Here is a 21,299-nt window from a genome sequence, read left to right as displayed (position 1 = left end):
ATTTCGTGCTTATGATTTCTTTATGATTTTGTGCTCATGATCCTAATTATTATTTTAAAAACTTTTTGAATAAAAGAAGAGACGTACACCATGATAGCTTCGGTTAGGTGGATGCCTGTTCTGTAAGATCCAGCATCTGTACCGGTGCGCGGTGCTATAGCTGTTAGAATGTTGTTTGCATATAAGTCAATCTCATTGCATGTAAGCCAAACTCACATCCGCGAAATCCTTCAAATCGCCGATGTGTCAAAGTCACACAATACACAAAGCAACCCTCCATTCTTGCATAATTTAGACTTCGCAACGAAGCACCACGCTAGAGAAACTTTGACAACGACACTACAGCGGCATCAGGATGTGTGCGAAAGACGTCGCACGCATTGGAGTACGCGGCACAGGAAGGACTAAGTGCCAAGCATCATGGCACAGAGACAACTGAAGAGAAAAAAAAGCGACGAAAGAAAATGTCGGCTAGGCATAAACGTTGGCGTGCTTGTCTGTTGAGACGATGCGAGCGCCACCACGACTCTGCTCCACCATTAGAGACGCTCAGAGCTCTTCACCTATCCTCGCTGGAAAACTCTGGCGTAAAGGTAAAATAATATGTCACTGCCTTTAGGTTTGTTATTCTGGTGACAGTGGCAGCAGCACCAGCTTCAGAAGCGGAGTTCAGCCAACGTTTATTGTTTCGCCCGGTGGTGGTGCGATCGCAGTACAGTCGAGCCCGTTTATAACGAACCTGAGCGTGACGCGGCATCTGTTTGTTGTATCCCGAAGTTCGTAATAAATGAAAAAACAGCTTTTAAAAAGTTACAAGTGAAAACTAGGGGTGTGCGAATATTCGAAATTTCGAATATTTTTCGAATGGTGTTTGCTATTCGATTCCATTCGCACTGGAATTTTACTATTCGAACTATTCGAACTTCCCAAAAACAAATACAGTCAACGTCCAATTGAAAGTGACCCCTTCAGATTTTCAATATGCTTCACCTCATCACACCCCGGTATTGCGGCAAAGCTGCCTTTCAATCTCCGTTACGGTCGAACTTTGCCAAGAGACAGTCGTCAGATTGAAAGTGGTCCCTAGATTTTCAATATGCTTCACCTCATCACACCCCGGTATTGCGGCAAAGCTGCCTTTCAAGTTCCGTTACGGTCGAACTTTGCCATGAGACAGTCAACGTCCGATTGGAAGTGGTCCCTAGATTTTCAATATGCTTCACCTCATTACAACCCGATAGTACGGCAAAGCTGCCTTTCGAGCTCCGTTACGGTCGAACTTTGCCAAGACACAGTCAACGTCCCATTGAAAATGCTCCCTAGATTTTTCAATATGCTTCACCTCATCACACTCCGGTATTGCGGCAAAGCTGCCTTTCAAGCTCCGTTACGGTCGAATTTTGCCGAGGCACAGTCAACATCCGATTGGAAGTGGTCCCTAAATTTTCAATATGCTTCACCTCATCGCACCACCGTATTGCGGCAAAGCTGCCTTTCAAGCTCTGCTACGGTCGCAAATGTATTAACTCAAGAAAACGCTGGTTCCAACATGGAGATGAAAGATGGGGCAGAGTTGGGGGCTCCATTAATGATGTTTTGGGCCTGAAATTTGGGCAGGAAGTCCGAAAAATCGGATGCCGAAGCTTTTTAGCATCCAAAATTTCAGATGTTCTTACATATCGATGTCTACGAGGCAGATTTGGAACTCCGGACTTGAAGGGAGCACACCCTTGTCCGCACGTCAGTTGGGCTTCCACAGAACTTGAAAGTGGAGGAGAGGCTGAGGAAATGGCATCTCTGCCTATCACGTGTAAAGTGTTGTCGGCAACACTTTGGTTGCACCAAATCATGGACATAAATACAATTCGGCCTCTACATTGCCTCATTATTCATAAGACAAGTATGAAACACCACCCCGCCAGTGCTTCATCAACCTAGCGAAAAGAAACACTTTCATGTTGCTATCTCATAAGAATATGCTTAGGAATCCTCTCTAACTTTTTTTTTCTGCAATTTCGCTTCGAAGTATTCGAAAAATATTCTAGAAATTTTCGAGAAATATTCGAAAAATATTCGATTCGATTCGCACTCACACTTCAATATTCGAATTCGCTTCGCACCCAAAATTTTGCTATTCGCACAGCTCTAGTGAAAACCCAAAATTTATTTTTTCGCAAAAAAGTCCGTGATGCACGTCTGCTTCGAGAGTGCCGATGCGATAAGGGTGGTCTCCAGTTTATTTAAAGCGGCAGCATGCTCCTCGCCGAGGCCCTTGGCATAGACAAGTTGCCTGAGGCTGTCTATGTAGCCAATTGCTACAGGCACGCTTGTGGGCGCTGGCTCCAATGTTTCATCGTCGTCGTCATCTGTTTCCTCCGAGTCGCTCTCATCCGTGCCCTCATCCGTGCACGGTTCCGCGGTGTCGGCATCATCATCGGCCATAACGAAATCATCCTAGCAGATGTTCCGCCCTCCCATGTCGGAGTCAACAACACGCTGCCACAAATCGCCGCTGGAGTGGTCCTCTTCGGAAGCTTCAGGGTCGGCATCAGCTCCGACGTCGGCGAAGCCGGCCTTGCGGAAACAGTTTTGCACACATGTAGCCGTTACCTCCGCCCACGAAGCCTTTACCATCTCCAGAGATGAGTACAGCGACACCCGAAGCGGCAGGTTGGCTGCCGGCCGGTCAACAGCTATGAGCATGCGCTCCACAACGCGGCGCCTATAATAAGACTTAAACACGCGGATTATGCCCAAGTCAAGCGGTTGCACTTTCGACGTTGTGTTGGGCGGCAGAAAAAGCAGGGTCACTGCCGTGAGAGAGGCTTGTACGTGGTGCGCGGAGCAATTGTCGACCACAAGCAGCACACGCCTGCCTTGCTTGTGCATGTCGCGGTCTAACTCGCTCAGCCACTCTGCGAATAAATCGCACGTCATCCACGCTTTAGCACTATGCCTGTAAGGCACAGGCACACAGCCCCGAAAGCAACGCGGCTTCTTTGACTTGCCGATTACAAAGGGCACGCGCCGGTCGCTGCCATCCATGTTAGTGCACAAAAGCGCTGTGACACACACTTTACTGTGCTTGCCGCCAGCACATGTGTCGCCTTTCATGGCGTGCGTTTTTCCTGGCAGCATCTGGTAGAATAACGCAGTTTCGTCTGCGTTATAGACGTCTCGCTCCGCATAGCTTAAAATAGTGTCTCGATTTGCTTCAAGCCACGAGGCAACGTCTTGGTCGCTGGCCGAGGCCGCCTCACCGACAATCGCTTTAAAAATAATGCCATGACGCACCTTGAACCGATGTAGCCAGCCATTTCCTGGGCAGAAGTCGGGAAAATCCAACAGAAATGCGAAGTCTTTCGCTTTGGCCAGCATCATAGGACCACTTATCGGAATGTTCCGAGCCCGCGCGTCGACGAACCATTTCAGAAGCGCTTCCTCCATGTCCGCGTAGGTGGCCCTCTGCAGGCGCTTTCCGTCCGTCGAGTTGGCATCGGCACTGATTATCTTGTCCTTGTTCTTTAGAATCGTTGATATCGTTGACTTGGACACGCCGTACTTCTTAACCAGCTCGCAGTTTTTAGCGCCTTGAGCTAGCTCGTTTAGAATGGCTCGCTTGGTAGAAATGTCCAGCGCTTTTCGCTTCGTGCCATCTGTTTGCGCGGAGGGCTTCCCGTCCGCCATCCTGACACACACGCACACCAACAACGAGCAAGACGCGCACATGTGACACACAAGCAAGTAAGCGTAGAACGGCTCCGCGCCCTGTCTGAGCTCGTTTCTACCCAGAAAAAGAAACTTCGGAATTCGAGCCGGCGTGGACAGGCGGAGAAGTTGCGATAAAGGGGGAAGAGAGGAGAACGGCCTTGGGATAGAGTCACTGTACTTGGGAGAGTGGCCTACGCGCGCAGCGGTCAGAGAATCTCATTGGGGCTCCGGCTCGCGGAAGGGTGAAAACGGCTGTCACACGGGACAGATCATGAAAAGTTGAACTTGCGCTGCCCCACCGCCTTCGATAATTCGCACTTCGTTCCGCGTAAGCCATTTTTACCCTTCCACACGCGTGCAGGGCATGCTGAATGGAGTGCAAAATGAGCGAGAACACGGAACGAATCGCGAAATATCGAAGTCAGTGAGCACCCTGCACCCACTGGCGATGCGGGGTGCTTGGAGCAGCAGGGGGACAAAGGACGGAGGGGTGCGTAACAAAAAACTGTCGGGGAGAACGACAATTAGAAGCCTGCGGAGGCAGGATCGGCGTTTGGCTCGCCGATGGCTTATACAGTCGACGTCCGATTTCCCGGACCCTCAAGGGACCGCGAAAACATCCGGAAAATCGGGCAGTCCGGAAAAACGAATGCACGTGAAAACGCACATTCTTGGTAGGTATTTTTCGCTGACGGAGAGGGTCATAGCCGGAGTACAAGATTCCCATAGCAATTCAGCCACTGCATTGTTTAGGTGGCTCTGAAAAGAGCCGTTTATAAAAAAAAAAAAAAATACGACGTGGCCGGCACTACCTCATAGGTCAGCACTTGGGCGCAAAGAAGTCGCATATTTTCTTTTGCACGATCCGCATGCCCGTGATTAGGTCTGCCTCAATTTCAGTCAACGTCATGTTGCCGCTGTACACCAATGACAGTGTCATCAGTGCTCGCGTCAACTCCGTGTTCGTTGGCTGTGTAGGAGCTGGCTCTTCGTTCTCGGTGTCGGAATCATCGGAATCCTCCGTAACTTGATGAATGATTTCGTCATCGGTCAACTCCGCACATAGCTCGAGGTCTTTGTCAGCGTCGGCGAAGCCCTCAAGGGTTATCTCGGCTGGAATCAACACGCCGCCAGCGCGCAGATCGTCGAAGGCAATGTCCGCGGATGGCAGTTCGTCATCCTGAGCCTACGAGGTGGCTTTGTGCGCTTCGAAGGCGTGGACGAAGACGAAGGAGCAGTCGGTGCCATTGCTGTAAACGGCGAATCCGCTCGACGAAAAGCGCAGCACGAAACAGCTAGGAACTCGGTGGATGCTGAAGGTCGGGAAACGTGATCACTGAAGGTGGCGCGCAGCAGCAACTGATCAACCGCAGACACGACCACAGAGCTGGCACAGCTGACAAAACAACACGTGAACGAACACAGTGAGGTTTGGCTTGGCTAAGCTACGGCTGACAACGGATTTACACGTGCGGTTTCGAGGTTACGGCAGCCGCGGCGCGGTGCGGCGTTGCTGCTGATGCGCGGGTTCAAGGATATGACAATGAAAACAACCAAATGGCGGCATCGGTGGTGACTTTGGGTCGGCGGTTAACAGTAAAAAGTCCGGGAAATCGGATGGCGAAGGCTATAAGCGTCCGGAATTTCGGACTTTTTAATACATTGACTCTGCGGGGAACTTGACGGTGCCACAGATGAGTCCGGGAAATCAGGCATGTCCGGAATTTCGGGCGTCCGGGAAATCTGACGTCGACTGTAGGTAGTCGAAAGGGGTGTCTCCGTAGTCGCCGGCCGACTCCGTTCGCTGTAACCGATCGGCAGGGTTCAAAGGCGTTCGTTCTAAGTGTGATTTCGTGCCATTGAAATAATGTATATTTCCACGGTCACGCGGGTACCGTTCGTTTTAAGACGAAGTTCGTTTTAAGTGGGGCCGTTATATGTGGGCTCGACTGTATCTTGTATCTTAAGATACACGATACATTCTTCAATGTATCGGAAATACAGATACTGATACACGTCTTGCGAGACGTATCGCGATACAGATACAGTGAAAGCTCGTTAATTCACACCTCATTAATTCGAAATTTTGGATAATTCGAAATGGTCGCCGCAGTCCGGTCCGCAGTGTATAGGAGACCATGTGTAAAACGATTCGTTAATTCGAACAGAAATTGCCGCCTCTACGGATAATTCGAAGCGCGCGCTGCCGAGCGTCATCATCGTCAAACACTAGTGGAAGCTTTTACGGCCGAACGATAGGTGGCACGACCGGTTTTTTCGAGCTTCAAGTGGCCTCCGAGCAAAGGGCGAGCAAAGTATGGCCTCCGAAATCCAGGGAGCAATTTTTTTTTTTCCGTAGCCCTCCCGCTATCTCAGCGCCTGGCGCCACTTGTATACGCGGGACCCGCGGGACGCTGAGGAGTCGGCGGAGTAGTCCTAGCAGTCCTAGGCCGCACCCGGCAGCGTCACTTTGTTCCTCGAGCACGTTGTTCGTTCACGCCGTCAAGCCGTCTTATTCCTCATCGAAGTTGCAAGATGCCGCGGGGAAACTACTGCGCGAAGACTGTCAAGGAGAAGGTGGAGATTTTGCGAGAGGTTGACCAAGGGAACTCGAGCAAATACGAAATTGCGAGGAAGCACGGCATACCTCCGAGCACGTTGTCAACCTACATACGCAACAGGACGGCCATTGAAAACGTCTATGAAGCCGAGGATTTTGGCGCCAGTCGAAAAAGGCTAAGGACAGCGAAGTTCCCGGAACTGGAGTCGGCTTTGATTATCTGGGTTAAAGAAATGAGAGCCCAGAGTATCGCATTGAGCGGCCCTATCATCATGGCCAAGGCAGCCGATTTCGCCCTGCGCTTGGACATTGAAGACTGTCGCCTCCGAGGGATGGTTTCATCGTTTCAGGGAGCGGCACAATCTCGTATTCCGCACGTTATCCTGCGAGGCAAAGGAAGTGGACGCCGAAACATGCGCTACTTGGAGAAGCGACACCCTGCAGCAGTACTTGGAGAGCTACTCACCACAGGATGTGTTTAACGCTGACGAGACAGCGTTATTTTTCAAGTTGCAGCCAGACAAGACGATCACCTACAAGGGAGACAGCTGTGCCGGCGGCAGGCGCAGCAAAGAGCGTGTCACTGTTCTGGTCGCCGCAAATATGACCGGTACGGAAAAGGTCCCCCTTTTTGTGATTGGCAAAGCACTCAAGCCACGGTGCTTCAAAAACATTCGGTCACTGCCGACGGAGTATGCCGCAAACAAGAAAGCCTGGATGACAGGTGACCTATTCAGGAAGTGGCTACTGAAATTCGACAGGCGAATGGAACTGGGCGGCAGACGCGTTCTTCTTGTCGTCGACAACTGTTCGGCACACAAAGTCGACGTTGAGCTGAGAGCAACAAAGTTAGTGTTCCTTCCAGCAAATACGACTGCGGCCCTACAGCCAATCGACCAGGGTGTGATAAGGAACATCAAGTGCTTTTATAGGCGTCACATGCTGGAGAGAATGATTTTGTGCGCGGGCGACAGGAAGGACTTCGGCATTACGCTGCTCACTGCCATGCACATGTTGGTGCGCGCATGGGAACAGGTGACCGCGACCACAATCGCAAACTGTTTCCGCCACAGTGGATTTGCAGCTGGAAGTGCGCAGGATAGTTGTGACGTCGACGTGGACGGGGTTGAGGAGCTCATGCCAGTGGCATTGCGCGACACTCTTCGGGGCGTACGTTTTGCCGATTATGTTGAAGTTGACACCGGTGCATCGGTGTGTGGTGCCCTGACTGATGAGGACATTATCGCTCAAGTAGCCGGTGCGCAGCCTGTTGCTGAAGAGCCAGAAGGTGAGGAAGACGAAGATGACGAAGCGCCTGTGCGCCCGTCAGCTTCTGCGGTGATGGAGGCACTTAATGTGGCACGTCTCTTCTTCAGCTTTGAAGAGGGTGAAGAGGATTCCCTGCGCCGCATCCGCGCGCTGGAACAGAGAGCCGCAGCTGTGGCATTCAGAGAAAAGAAGCAGATGGTCATCACCGACTTTCTTGGCCAATAAATATTTTTCGTGCCCCCACCCCCGAAATCCACCCATTTTTGCTCACTTTCATTATTTCGAATTTTGTTTAATTCGAAATTGCTCAGCGTTCCCGTGGAATTCGAATTAACGAGCTTTTACTGTACAAGATACGTAAAGAGTATCTAAGATAGTATCTAAGATACATGTATCTTCGATACTACCCAGCACTGGCATCACTAAGTAGCACGATTTTAGACAGCCGTGACCTCGCGACATGAAAGCAGACGACAAAGCTCTTCCGGAGCGAAGATCGGACCGATGGCGAGGCATGCAGGAGCAACATGGCGAACGTAGCCAATCGAAGGCCTTGGAACAAACTTCAAACATTTGTTTTTTGTATGCTTTTTTCTGAATGGAGGACCTAGCTGAAGCGAGAAATTTGAAGGCGCAGAAATGCTCTTTCCGACGAGCCCAAGATGGCGGCGCCCGGTTGCGCCATTGCAGAACTATAATTTTTGTTTTAAACGCAGTTTTCTTCTTTTGCTATTTCCGCAATAATTTTTGCCACCTCGGCAAACACAACAAATTTTTACCGCACTTGTACTTAGTTTTCAGTGACGATATATTTGGAATCAGAATAAGGGCTACAGAAACTGAAAATGCGATTTTCAAATATCGATTCTTTTGTTATTTTTAGCGAAAAGAAAGCCGCATCCCCCCTTAGAAATAAATCTGTTCTTTGACCATGTTTCTGACTTGTAATTGTTCCTGTCTCGCAAGAACATACTCAAGGATTCCCTGCAACTTTTTTCTGTAATTTCGCTGCGAAGTATTCGAAAAATATTTGAGAAATATTCGAAAATTATTCGATTCGATTCGCACTCAATCTTTATTATTCGAATTTGCTTCACAGAAAAATTTTGCTATTCACACAGCTTTAATTAATTTACATTTTATCTATAAAGAAAGAGATATCACATATCACTGGACAAGAACAAGCATTTGGATGCAAGCTCAAAGTGTTACTTTTATGACACAGGCACAATGTTCCATGCAGCACCAAAAAAATTCTAATGATCAGTCCTTAAAAGGCATTTCACTAATTCCAGCAGGCTGCCGATTCCGTAAAAAGGTACTAGTTCAGGGCGCCTCCATATGACGTCACCGCATTGCAGGTCTCCATGACGCAAGCATCAATCCCACCCGTGCTTCATCTTCAACAACCAGTGCAGAGCGGACAACGAACGAGGAAGGAAACAAAGACAAGCGCCGACTTCCAACTGAGGATTTATTGAAAAATGCACATGTATATATGTTGGCATACTACATCATGTTTACATAATATTAATGAGCACTAATGGACAATAATCGCCGTCATGGCAACTGGCGGCGCTGACTGACGCTCCCACGTTTAATACACATATATACCCCATAAAGTGGACGGGGGGATGGCCGCCGTGGTAGCTCAGTTGGTAGAGCATCGGACGTGTTATTCGAAGGTCGCAGGTTCCGTCCCTGCCCGTGGCAAGCTATCTTTCTGTCCACTTTTCTTTCTTGACATTTACATTACATTTACTACTAATAACGTCCCCTATACTTTCCTTGGCATTATTGTCTGTTAGTGCTCATTAATATTGTGTACAGTAAAACCTCGGTGATACGATCACGGCTCGTACGAATTTCGGAGTGATACGAATTTTTCTGTGGTCCCTGCCAAAGCCCATTAGCCTGCAGTGTATTGGAGTTCGGTTGTTGCGAACCGATTCGCACCCCGCGACGTTTGACACAAACGTACGTTTGCGCACAGGTACGAACAGGTGCTGCCCGCGCTGCCGCAGAAGACGTGGCAATCTCGCGGGGGCGCGGGCATGCGCTCTGCGCGACCATCAACGGTGCGTCCTTGCCTCCGAGATAGTGCACGCGAACCTTGGAGGCCTTTATGCGCCTTCGCGTTTAGATTACACATGACGTTGATGTCGTGCTTTTTTTTTCAACGCGTTCACGCGAGCTCCTGTGCTCGAGGCAGCAGCGTCTTTGTACTTTGTTAATACGTGCCTGCCACGTCGATGCAAGCCATGTCCCCGCAATCAGACGTTCTATGAAACAAGACTGAAACTTGGGCTGCGGGTCCGTTATGAAGTCCCATGAAAGGTGGACGAAGACCCCAAGGGACGAAGTGGACGGTCTTGGCGAAGGAGCTTGGCCTCTATCTATCGTGTGCAAAGGGCTTTATAAGTCACTTTCGCCGCAGTACTCTGGTGTCATGCAAAAAAGCGTAGTAAGATTAGGAAGGGGCTACTAGCGGTCACGGGGCACAACACATCTGGTTCATTAATTACAAACGCGCGCCTGCACGGTATTTCTACAAGTACAAGTATGATCGTTGACGTCTAAGAACTTTACTGGCAATCATTAAGAGGCGTTCATGACGTCGCTGCGGCCCTGGGAAACACTAAATCAAAATGCATGCCAACTTTCTTTTGTCGCATACTAATTTTCCATGTTTTCTGGTGATACGAATTTCGGATGATACGAATATTTTTGGCAACCCCGCGAGATTCGTATCACCGAGGTTTTACTGTATATTAAGAAAAACGAGCCCCTTAAAATTTCCACTTCTTTCCTTCATTCATAGCGAGGGTCTCGTTCTGGCACACTTGATGCTTTCAGGAAGTATGCGAGGGATTATTGGTCAGCTGCCAGCTCGTAATAAGTTCACGTGCTACGTGACGCCAACAGGCGGAAAAAGAGTGTTCCACGCTCACCGTCAAGGCTACTGGCAGCGCTGACTGACGCTCCCACGTTTAATACACATATATACCCCATAAAGTGGACGGGGGGATGGCCGCCGTGGTAGCTCAGTTGGTAGAGCATCGGACGCGTTATTCGAAGGTCGCAGGTTCGGTCCCTGCTCGCGGCAAGCTATCTTTACGTCCACTTTTCTTTCTTCACATTTACATTACATTTACTACTAATAACGTCCCCTATACTTTCCTTGACATTATTGTCTGTTAGTGCTCATTAATATTGTGTATACCAAGAAAAACGAGCCCCTTAAAACTTCCACTTCTTTCCTTCAATCATGTTTACATGTGTATTTATACATGTGCGTTTTTAAATAAATCCTCAGTTGGAAGTCAGCGCTTATCTTTGTTCTCTTCCTTGTCCGTTGTCCGCACTGCACTGGTTGTTGAAGATGGATTACCAACTAGCCCAATCTCAAGCCCTGCTCACCTGTGCACCAGGTCGATCACCGCATGGAGGAGATCCAGCTCCGAGCGCACAACCTGGGTGCGCAGCGAAGGTGTAGCCACTCCCGTACGGTGCAGAGAGGTTCCCGCAAGGTCTTCGATGTCCGCTTGCCGGGGATCGCTATTGACGGTGCCCCAGTGCATCGCACCCGCCTCTAGCGGCGCATCCACACCATAGCCACGTGCGCACCAGAGCACACATTGCACGGGGTCGTGTGCGGGGTCGGGTCGGAGGTCGCTCCGTGTCCGCACGTGCACCTCTACACTTAGCACTGTCAGCACTCGCTCCTGCATGCCATAAACGCATAGCACATTAAGAGATCGGAGGACAGCAGAATGGGTAAGGGAACAGACAGGAGTCGCAGATATCCTAGTTGACATCAAGCGAAAGAAATGGACCTGGGCTAGCCACATAATGTGTAGAACAGACGACCAGTGGACAGTAAGAGCAACAGAATGGGTCCTAAGGGGTGGGAAACGCAGTAGGAGAAGGCCGAGAGTTAGAAGAGGTGACGAAATTGGGAAGTTCGCAGGAATAAAATGGAATCAGCTCACACAGGATAGAGTAAACTGGAGATCATTGGGATAGGCCTTCGTCCTGCAGTGGACTAAAACAGGCTGCGAATGATGATGATGATGATGACAGTTTCCCTATATAAACTAGTGGTTATTAATCCTGCCTGTTGTGATGTCACAGCTGCTTAGCAACCACCACTGATTGAATGATTGAGATCCTTTAAAAGATTAGGAGCTGCAAGTGATGCTGTATCAAGCACTCCAGGCTAAAAATGATAAACGGCGCACGAACGACACACACGAGGAAGAAAACGCACTGACGGAACACTGACACAGCACTGACACAGCACTGATTTTATTCCCTCATTGCAGTACACGTTCTTCCTTGTGTGTGTCGTCCATGCAATGTTCATCATCTTTAGCTATGTACCAACTCACCCAAGCGTCCATTTTAGCTAATTTCCAAGCTAACAATGGTTTCCAGAGGATAACCTACAGCCCATCCAATACATGGTATGTGTGTTCTTGCATTCCATCCAGGACTACAAGTTGCACTTTATCAGGACTGAAACTTTTAAAGGCTATGTCTGACCAAAACAACTGTCACAGCTTGCCAACGAAACATTATGATGGAAGTAAGCTGAAACAACATGCAGACATGTTGTACGACATGCTTCTATAGAGCCCTGAGGCTTTCGCTCCAACACATGCCCCAGTAATACCATATCCTCCCACGTGCATAATGGTTAGAGGCAAAGTTGCTTGCATGTGCACCACTATTAATGCTATTTCTTTGGGCACTGTGGAGACAGGTTTACGCGTGATTGGGCCTACCAGTGGCAGTCAGGAAAGGGAACAACCCTCTCCCACTATACACATGCGTAAAGGGCACTGTGGCAGGGTTCGTTGACTCTGAAATGGCACTAAAAGGGTACTACGGGCCGTTTATCAACAAACACAAGGATGCGACACAGTGTGACAGCTGCAGCTTCATGGCAAAGGAAGGCTCGCCACAAGATCAATCAAGTATGCGCTCCTGCTGCACCATCCGCTAACTGAAAGAAGGGTCAAACAAGAAGAAGCCACGAAGCAAAGGTCCACGTAACCAACTCGTCATAGGCCCACGAGTATCTCTCCCACGGCAATAAAGCACTCTGCAATGGAAAGTCCAGGTGGAGAGGATATGTGAAGGCCACCACTGGGAGGCCAATAAGGACACGCCCCGTTAACTTGTGTTTGCACGGTGACTTGACATTGGAAGGGAGCAGCACAGTTTACACGGGGAAACTGGTTTGGTGTGCCATCTGTGTCCACCATGTAGTCACTAGGGCGGCAGTTCCTAGAGATTGAGCTGGCTTGGGGCCAGCATAACATGCGAACAGGAGGATAAGGTGCAGGGAAGGCACATCAGTCCCTACAGTACAAAGCTGCCCTGGAGCTTCCCTTGGCCAAAAGCTCTCTAATATGCCACTAAAGCTCTCCATATTCCATTTTACACAAGCTACACGTCAAGACAAGTGCAAAAACTAAAGCCACAGCCTCCAGCCATTGCTACTTGTCACTTGAGAGAGCCTTTGTTTGCCTAAATGACCGGCATTTCCTCTTGCACTATGCAAACGCACTTTTCATGATGATTGCACACCAAATAAATACAATGAATAGAAAACTATACACAGTGAAACCTCGTTAATATGTACCTCGTGGGAACGCAGAATAAGTATGCACTACAAAGTGCAAATTGGCATCGTCTGGCGTGCGCTGACAGTGCCACCGAAAAAATAAATTCAATGCCACAGCAATATTGCCTCAGGTTCCCACTACAAAGTCACTTCTTTCTTTTTGGCAAAGCTCTGATTCTAGCTCTCCTGCACAGCCATCCAATAGCATGCGGTCGCAAAGTGAAGGAGCATTTCGAAGCTATTACAGGGTCCAGGACACAATGCGACTGGCACAATGCGACTGGCAGCAAACAGACACACACATCGGCTTTCCGCAACATATGTGTGTGCGTTTTCACTGCGACCTGCTTCCGAGTGAAAACTGACACTGTTTCACTGAAACACTCTACTGCCGCCTAAAGGCGATCGTCCCTGGCTAGTTGCGTGCAGCACTTCACCTATTCGGCTCCCGCCGCCACTGCTGTCCCACTTGCTCTAGCATATGTGCGCGTTAGCCACAGGAACGTTCTTTGTACCGCTCCACTCCAGACTGCACACTTGTGCGGCGAGTACCTTGAAGCGTCAACAAGGCAGCGACAATCTTTCTGCAAGCGACACACACTCCATGATGCTCTAACGACCCTGCACAAGGCGGCGGTAGCAGACGGAGGCACAGCGCGTTTGTGTCATCACCAAATAAAAGCGTGCAGCAGGCTTACAACACTTACAACAGCGCTATACATGCCGTACCGCACGCGCACGTTTGGCGTGATAGTGTCGGTGCAGTAAGGTTTCAAGGTGCCCACGCCACGAACTTGAAAATGGTGCCGCACAAGGCGGCAGCGAGCAACAGCACAAAGCACTTAGGTTGTCGCCTGTTAAAAGTGTGCAGTATGCTTAGAATAGTGCTACGCCATACGCGCGGCCGAGCAGATGGCTTATTTTGATAGGGCCGTCCGTGAGAAGTCATACTGGCGCATCTGTCAGTGGCCGCCAGAATCGCCGCAATCATGTGGAAGTCAGAATAATTGATCGACCAGTCTCTGCAGTTACCGAAAAGGCGGAAGATCTCTTGCGGCACACTGTGACATTGGTGGATGAGGGGTGCACTTCACTTTTTCACGACAAATTGTTATTGCGGTATGCACTAAATTCCTTAAAAATTGTTAACATGCCACAATTAAGCAATTTCCTTGGAAGTGCTTCTAGGACAGAGATGGAAGGCAGATGACAAGGTCAGAAGCAGCTGTGTAACAATTTATCTGTTTTTGCTTTCCCTCACTGCACAGTAGACCTGTCTGTATTCCAGTGATATTCGGGCTCCAGAAACGAACAGGATCGAATAACCAGAAAATACTCGGAAGTACTCGCGCACTGCAGGAACCAACGGTGCCACTATCCACCTGCTCAAAGAAAGGCGACTAGAGAGCAAACAGCGACTTGGAGAAGACTCCAGGGAGGCACCTATCGGCATGGTAAACTACTCCACGCAATGTATCCCGGAAACTTCAGCAGGAACTGCACATACTGCCCAGAGAATGTGAACGCTCTGTACCACATGGTATGAGGATGCCAAAATGATTCCAAGTATTGCGCCCATTGACGAACAGAGCATGGAAAAAAATGCAGACGACCAGTGGGAGGCATCTCTGACATCACTAAACCCTGGAAACCAGCTCCGGATGGTGGACAGGGCCTGTGCAGTGGCTGCCAGCCATGGCTACCTGGAATAAGAAATTCACCCACCCCTGGGTGAAGAGAATGCGTGCCTGGTTCAGAAATAACGCTTAGTTCCCTCACTTGCTTCCACACTGCAGGCGAGTCACCTTTATCGAACAATGCGATACAGGTGAACAAAAACATTTCACAAAGATTTCAAGGAAAATTTATGTGCGCAGCCATGACCGTGTTTAGACCAAGCCACATTCAATACGATGCCTCACGTGCAACCACAGCTTGACATTTCCAAGCCAGCACAGCACCTGTTCAAAAAATCTGGTGACACTTTATTTCTGAAGTAAGACACTGTATTTCTAAGTATAATACTGAAGGAAATTCTTCACTATGTAAGCATGGATGGTGTCTCACCGTGTCTGCAGGTAACCTGGCTCCACTGAGGGCAAAGCGGCCTGACGGTCCGTCCAGTTGTGACGTGCTCGTCTGCAAACAGCGCCAATGGCAAGCCGTTAATTCTGTGGCTGTCAGGCATTTTTCTGCCCGCATTGTGTCAACAGATTTTTCCAAAGTGCAACAATTCAGTTTGTCTCCAAGTAATACCCCTGTCAGGTGGGCAAGTAATGTGCACTTACGGACAGTGTCACTCGGTGACCCTTTGTTAAATCTAAACATCGCATGTGGAGTATCATTCGCTGGAGAGTGCACTCCGGCCAGCGTGTGTTCACGGAACACACTTTGCTGGCCAAGTGCATAGCCTCGCCACTGGCTTTTACAATGGTACAAACATGTAATGCATATAAAAAGGACACAAAATTTCATTTTAGTACAGTAGACTCTCAATAAACGAAACTCTCTTAAATGAAATTGCTGCTTAAATGGAACAACTGCCTCTAACATGATTGGTTTTGTGCTTGAATTCTGCATCCCTTTTCATCTCTCAGTAAACGAAACTCCTGTTAAATGAAACATATTTTCCTGGTCCCTTCAGCTTTCGTTTAACAGGAGTCTACTGTAGTTGAACAGCGTTGAACAATATAGTTCGGGTTCAGCAAGATGCCAAACAGCACAATAAGGTAACAAATTTTCTGTGTGAGCAAGTAATGGCGTGGTCGCCATTCTTCATTCAGTTCACGTTTACGTTTTTATTAGATTAAGTTTTTACGATAACATTATTAGATCAAGTGTTTATGTTAGATGAAGTTTGTGTTCATTTATAATACAACGTTGAACAATTACTCCTTAGTAGCGTTTCTCTCCACACAAAAAGCTCACGAGACCGCAGGCTATGACCCTTAGGATGCTCCAGACGAATTCGTATCCTAATCTCTCTTTCATCCATTGCCTATTTCCAAATGACTTCAGCTCGCAATGCCCTGACTGCGGGGGGAACGTGCAACTTAGATCACATGCTTTGGCGGTGCCCCTCGTTACGTGGGGACAAGGACCCCACAGAGAAGAACTGGAGCTCGGCCCTCAAAAGCTTGGAATATCAGCATCAACTTTGGGCTGTCCAGAGAGCCTGCGATGCGGCGGTTAGGCTAGGCCTAACTGTCCCCACGTGGGAGCGGCCTGCGGTGTCCCCTAAGGGGTGCCACTTCTCAGGATGCTTTAAATAAGTTCAAGAGTGCTAAGCCGGGCTAGTTGGTAAGCGTTCATAGTAAATTTACAGCGCGGAAAAAAACAGAGACAGAAGAAGAATTACTACACAGGATAAATAATGTTCTTTGTACCGTATCTGCATCTCTAAAAAACACGCTCTTAGTCTGTCTCCATTTTTTTTTTCATTGCAAGTGTGCTCAGTTTTCCTTTTACCATTGCATTAGCCTAAAGTGTCACTCAATGTACCGAAGTGGACTCCCTGTAAGTGCCCCTTGCCCATATGACAGGAGTGCAACACAAGAGGTTCTACAATTCCAAGTTATTTTCAGTAGAATGTTGCAGAACATTAACACTGTTTTAATTCTGAAAATTCTAAAAAAAGGAAGATTTACGCTATTATTTTAATCAGCATAACGAGTGCTCCACAGGCTATAATGTTAATAAGCAAATGTTCAAGGACGCCTAGACACTGCAATATTTTTGTGATGTAATCCTTGCCTATTTATGTATAATCCATCTTACCAGACCGAACCATGGTATGAGTTAAGGCAATTAGTGAAAATTACTCAAACAAGCAGAAAGACGTGAAGGACACGAGTGGCAATGAACTGTTGATAACCATTACCTCGTGTCGTGGGGGCGTGCTTGTGGGGGACACCAAAAGCATGGATGGGTCGGGCGATGCGTCCAATGGTGGCAGCTCACGGATGCTCACAGCTCGTCATCTGGGCTGGGCGGTGGTCGCTGATGGGTCGGTGCCAGCAAAGCGACCGTCGGTGCAGACCGAGCGGGAGTCAGACCACACTGCCGGTCACGACAGAAGGCAATGCGCAGTTCGGGATTGTGTTCAAAGTCCACCTCGAAGCACGAGTCACGCGCAAACGCTTCCAGCTTAGTCTTCTGCCAGTGGCCAGGCCCCTCAGGCACTTCTTGCGGGCTCGAGAGTATTCGAGCTGTTGAAATGTGGGCCACAGGTAGGCGGGGGCACAGCCGGTACAAGAGCAACGAGGCCTTCATTCGTGAGCGAGCAAGCTTTGGTCAAATCTCCAAGCACAATGTCGCTCGAAGGGCAGAATGGTGTCTGATCCTCCTTGGTTTTGCGGGCGTTCATCGGGTTTCCGCTTTTCAACCACACCATCTTCAGAAAGCCACCGTGTAGAGTCGGGGTGGTAAGCTGAAGCAATCAGCATCCAATTCAGGGAGCGGAACTCGGAGTCCAGAAGGCACTTGATGGCATCAGGAAGCTCACCTAGATCAAGGACTTGGTCTAGCAGACCAGGCACCTTGCCCATGTCGGTTGGAGGCAATGGCTCCGACCTCGCAATTGAAGAGGCTCAGCACATTCATCTTGTTGAAGGTCACCTCCCGCTTTTTGGTCCTCTATGTTACCAGGCCTCAGCTCACGGTTCTCACACACTGGATCTGGTTGTGGAAGGTTGGAACACCCTTGTTTAAAGGGCTGGAAGACCTTGAGGCCGCTGATCCTGGCTTGAAGACTTTTCCAATGAAAAAAGGGCCAACATCATTTCCTTGCTTTCTGTTACTGCTTGCTGTGCCTCTGCTTTGTTAGGACTGGTGTGACTGTCCTGTTCTCGGTAACCTTGAAATCTTGGTGGGAAGTCTTCAAAGACTTCAAGAGCTCCTGGTCTTGGCTCTGTGACCTTTCGAATGAAAAAGGGTCAACACTGTCCCGTTGCTTTTCCGCGACTGCTTGTTGTGCTTCAGCTTTGTTGAGACTCGCAGGACTGCCCTTGTTCTTGTCAATGTTGAAATTCCAGCAGGAAGCCTTGGGGAACTTCAAGGCCTCCTGGTCATGGCATGGTGGCTCTTTTGCTGAAGAATGGTCAACAATGTCCCCTTGCTTCTCAGGACCCAGCTGCTGTGCTTCTGCCTTGTTGGGACTGGCAGGACTGTCTTTGTTCTTAGAAACCTTGAAAGCCCCATGGAAAGTCTGGAAGATGTTGAAGCCTCCTGGTCATGGCACGATGACTCTTCCACTGAAGAATGGTCAAAACCCTCCCCTTGCTTCTCTGTACCCGGCTGCTGTGCTTCTGCTTTTCTGGAACTGGCAGCACTGTCCTTATTCTTGGTAACATTGAAGGCCCGGTGGGAAGCCTTGGAAGACTTTGAAGCCTCCTGGTCATGGCATGGTGACTCTTCCACTGAAGAATGGTCAACACAGTCCCCTTGCTTCTCTTACCTGCTGCTGGCTTCTGCTTTTCTGGAACTGGCAGCACTGTCCTTATTCTTGATAACCTTGAAGGCCGGTGAGAAGTCTTGGAAGACTTTGAGCCTCCTGGTCAAGCATGGTGACTCTTCCACTGAAGAATGGTCAACACAGTCCCCCTTGCTTCTCTGTACCTGGCGGCTGTGCTTCTGCTTTTCTGGAACTGGCAGCACTGTCCTTATTCTTGGTAACATTGAAGGCCCGGTGGGAAGCCTTGGAAGACTTTGAAGCCTCCTGGTCATGGCATGGTGACTCTTCCACTGAAGAATGGTCACACAGTCCCCTTGCTTCTCTGTACCTGGCTGCTGTGCTTCTGCTTTTCTAGAACTGGCAGCACTGTCCTTATTCTTGATAACCTTGAAGGCCCAGGTGAGAAGTCTTGGAAGACTTTGAAGCCTCCTGGTCGAGGCATGGTGACTCTTCCACTGAAGAATGATCAACCACTGTCCCCTCGCTTCTCTGTACCCGGCTGCTGTACTTCTGCTTTGCTGGCGCTGGCAGCACTGTCTTTGTTCTTGGCAACTGTGAAAGTTCGGTGGGAAGTTTTGGAAGATTTTCAAAGCCTCTTGGTCACGGCTCGAGGATCTCTCCAATGAAGAGTGAGCAACACCGTCCCCTTGCTTCTCTGTACCCAGCTGCGTGATTCTGCTTTTCTGGAACTGGCAGCACTGTCCTTATTCTTGGTAACCTTGAAGGCCCGGTGAGAAGTCTTGGAAAACTTTGAAGCCTCCTGGTCATGGCATGGTGACTCTTTCACTGAAGAATGGTCAAAACCGTCCCCTTGCTTCTCTGTGCCTGGCTGCTGTGCTTCTGCTTTTTCTGGAACTGGCAGCACTGTCCTTATTCTTGGTAACCTTGAAGGGCTGCTGTACTTCTGCTTTGCTGGCACTGGCAGCACTGTCTTTGTTCTTGGCAACCTTGAAAGCTCGGTGGAAGTTTTGGAAGATTTCAAAGCCTCTTGGTCACGGCTCGAGGATCTCTCCAATGAAGAGTGAGCAACACGTACCTTTTGCTTTTTCTACAACAGCATGCTGTGCTTCTCGTTTGCTGGTACTGGCATCACTGTCCTGTTCTTGGCAACCTTGACATCCTGGCTAGAAGACTTTGGACGCATTCGAGACGTTCTGGTGGCCGTTGGATGGACTTATCCACTGAGAGACGATTAGCACTTCGGTCTTTCTTTCTTGCACCTGTAGGCTTAGCCTTCGATCCATCAGCCGATTTCTCCAAATGTTGGATGCGAGTGTCCCTGTGATCTTTGTGTAACGACTTGGAGGATTTTGATGCTGCTTAACGAAAGATGGCTTATCCTCTGAAAAAGGTGCAACACTTCCATCCTGTTCCTGAGCGTTAACATGTTGAGCCTGCGGCTCACCCGAGGAATGTTGGTTTCCAGAATCTGAGAGACCTTTGTGAGAAGTTTTGGAAGATTTGAAGGTCTTTTGGTTGGAATTAGGTGCCTTTTCTGCCGAAACAGGTTGGACACTGCTATCTGCTCCCGTGGGCTTCGGTGCTGGGCTTGTGGATCACTCGGTCCTCTTGACTACTAGGTTCTCTAGTGTCTCTGTGCAGAGACTTGGAAGGTCTCAATGTCTGCCGATGAAAGACAGGCGACTTGCTTGCTGTAGATCGGCCAACGGTTCTGTCTTTCTTTTCTGTGCCAGCGTGCTCAGCTTGCAAATTCTCAGGCCTCCTCTCAGGCTTGTTTTCGGCGATTTCGACTACTTTGCAAGGGGCCCTGTTATACTTTAAAGCCTTCTTGGCCTTACAGTACAACATTCCAATGGCACTGCGTGCATCAATATCATCCAGTCTTTCAAGCACCACTCGTAAAGATTTTGCAGCAGCCACCATGGCACTGGTGTCTTCGTGTTGCCTTGAATCACTGCTTTCACCAACTGCAGCTGCTTTCTTGTGCTGCTTGGACTCAGAGTCAGTCCCGCTAACAGCTCCATGCTTTCTTCAGAGCCAATATCTTCGATAAAGTTTTCACTTGCAATGAATTCTACACCTTCGCTTCCGATGTCACCAACACAATTTTCACTGCCAAAGTCCTGAACAAGATCTGCAGAAGTAATGTTGGCACAATCTTCCTTGGCCATCTCCTCCATACATTTATCACTACCAGTGGGGTCCAAGAAACTTTCACTGCCAACATCTATCATACTACTGTCACTGCCAAAGTTGCGAAGAATTTCCTCACAGCTATTATTTGCTAGGGTTTCGCTAGAAATTTCGAAGTGTTTCCATACTGCTTGCAGCCTCTGAACAACTTTCACCACCACTGTCTACAACACAGTTATCACCAGTGACACTAGAGGCACCATCAACACTTTTCACATTCCATCACAGCTTCCACAGTTGGCGTCACAGTTGTTGCCAGTACAGCTTTCTGTGCAAACCCTTGCGATGCTTTTTTTGCTGCTACTTTCTCTGCCACTGTGCTGGACAGGATCCACCCAAGACCCATCGTCACGAACACTTTTTTCACTACTGGCACCAACGATGTCTTTGCCTGTTTTGCCAATATCACCAATGTTGTCCCCAGTCTCCTTCTTGCAAACATCAACATCAACACAGTTCACCTCAGAGGCCAATACGCTGTTGTCAACATTTGTATCATCACCGCAGCTTTCATTGCTTCT

General features: G+C 49.0%; 1 protein-coding gene across 1 annotated transcript in view; it reads right to left on the bottom strand.

The window, feature by feature from the left end:
- Positions 1-17,567, bottom strand: part of LOC119395771 (DNA polymerase zeta catalytic subunit) — a 28,687-nt gene extending 11,120 nt beyond the window's left edge. The window contains exons 1-3 of the mRNA XM_037662775.2: positions 17,053-17,567; positions 15,240-15,311; positions 10,961-11,265 (exon numbers count right to left, since the gene is read on the bottom strand). Of these exons, the coding sequence (XP_037518703.1) occupies positions 10,961-11,265; positions 15,240-15,311; positions 17,053-17,094 (419 nt within the window). The 5' untranslated portion in view covers positions 17,095-17,567. The remainder of the gene's footprint in view (positions 1-10,960; positions 11,266-15,239; positions 15,312-17,052) is intronic.
- Positions 17,568-21,299: the final 3,732 nt, after the last annotated feature.

Source organism: Rhipicephalus sanguineus, chromosome 6, assembly GCF_013339695.2.
Source record: "Rhipicephalus sanguineus isolate Rsan-2018 chromosome 6, BIME_Rsan_1.4, whole genome shotgun sequence".
In the NCBI taxonomy this organism is placed as follows: domain Eukaryota; kingdom Metazoa; phylum Arthropoda; class Arachnida; order Ixodida; family Ixodidae; genus Rhipicephalus; species Rhipicephalus sanguineus.
Note: the sequence above shows the minus strand (reverse complement) of the source record. Positions and strands in the feature narration are given on the sequence as shown.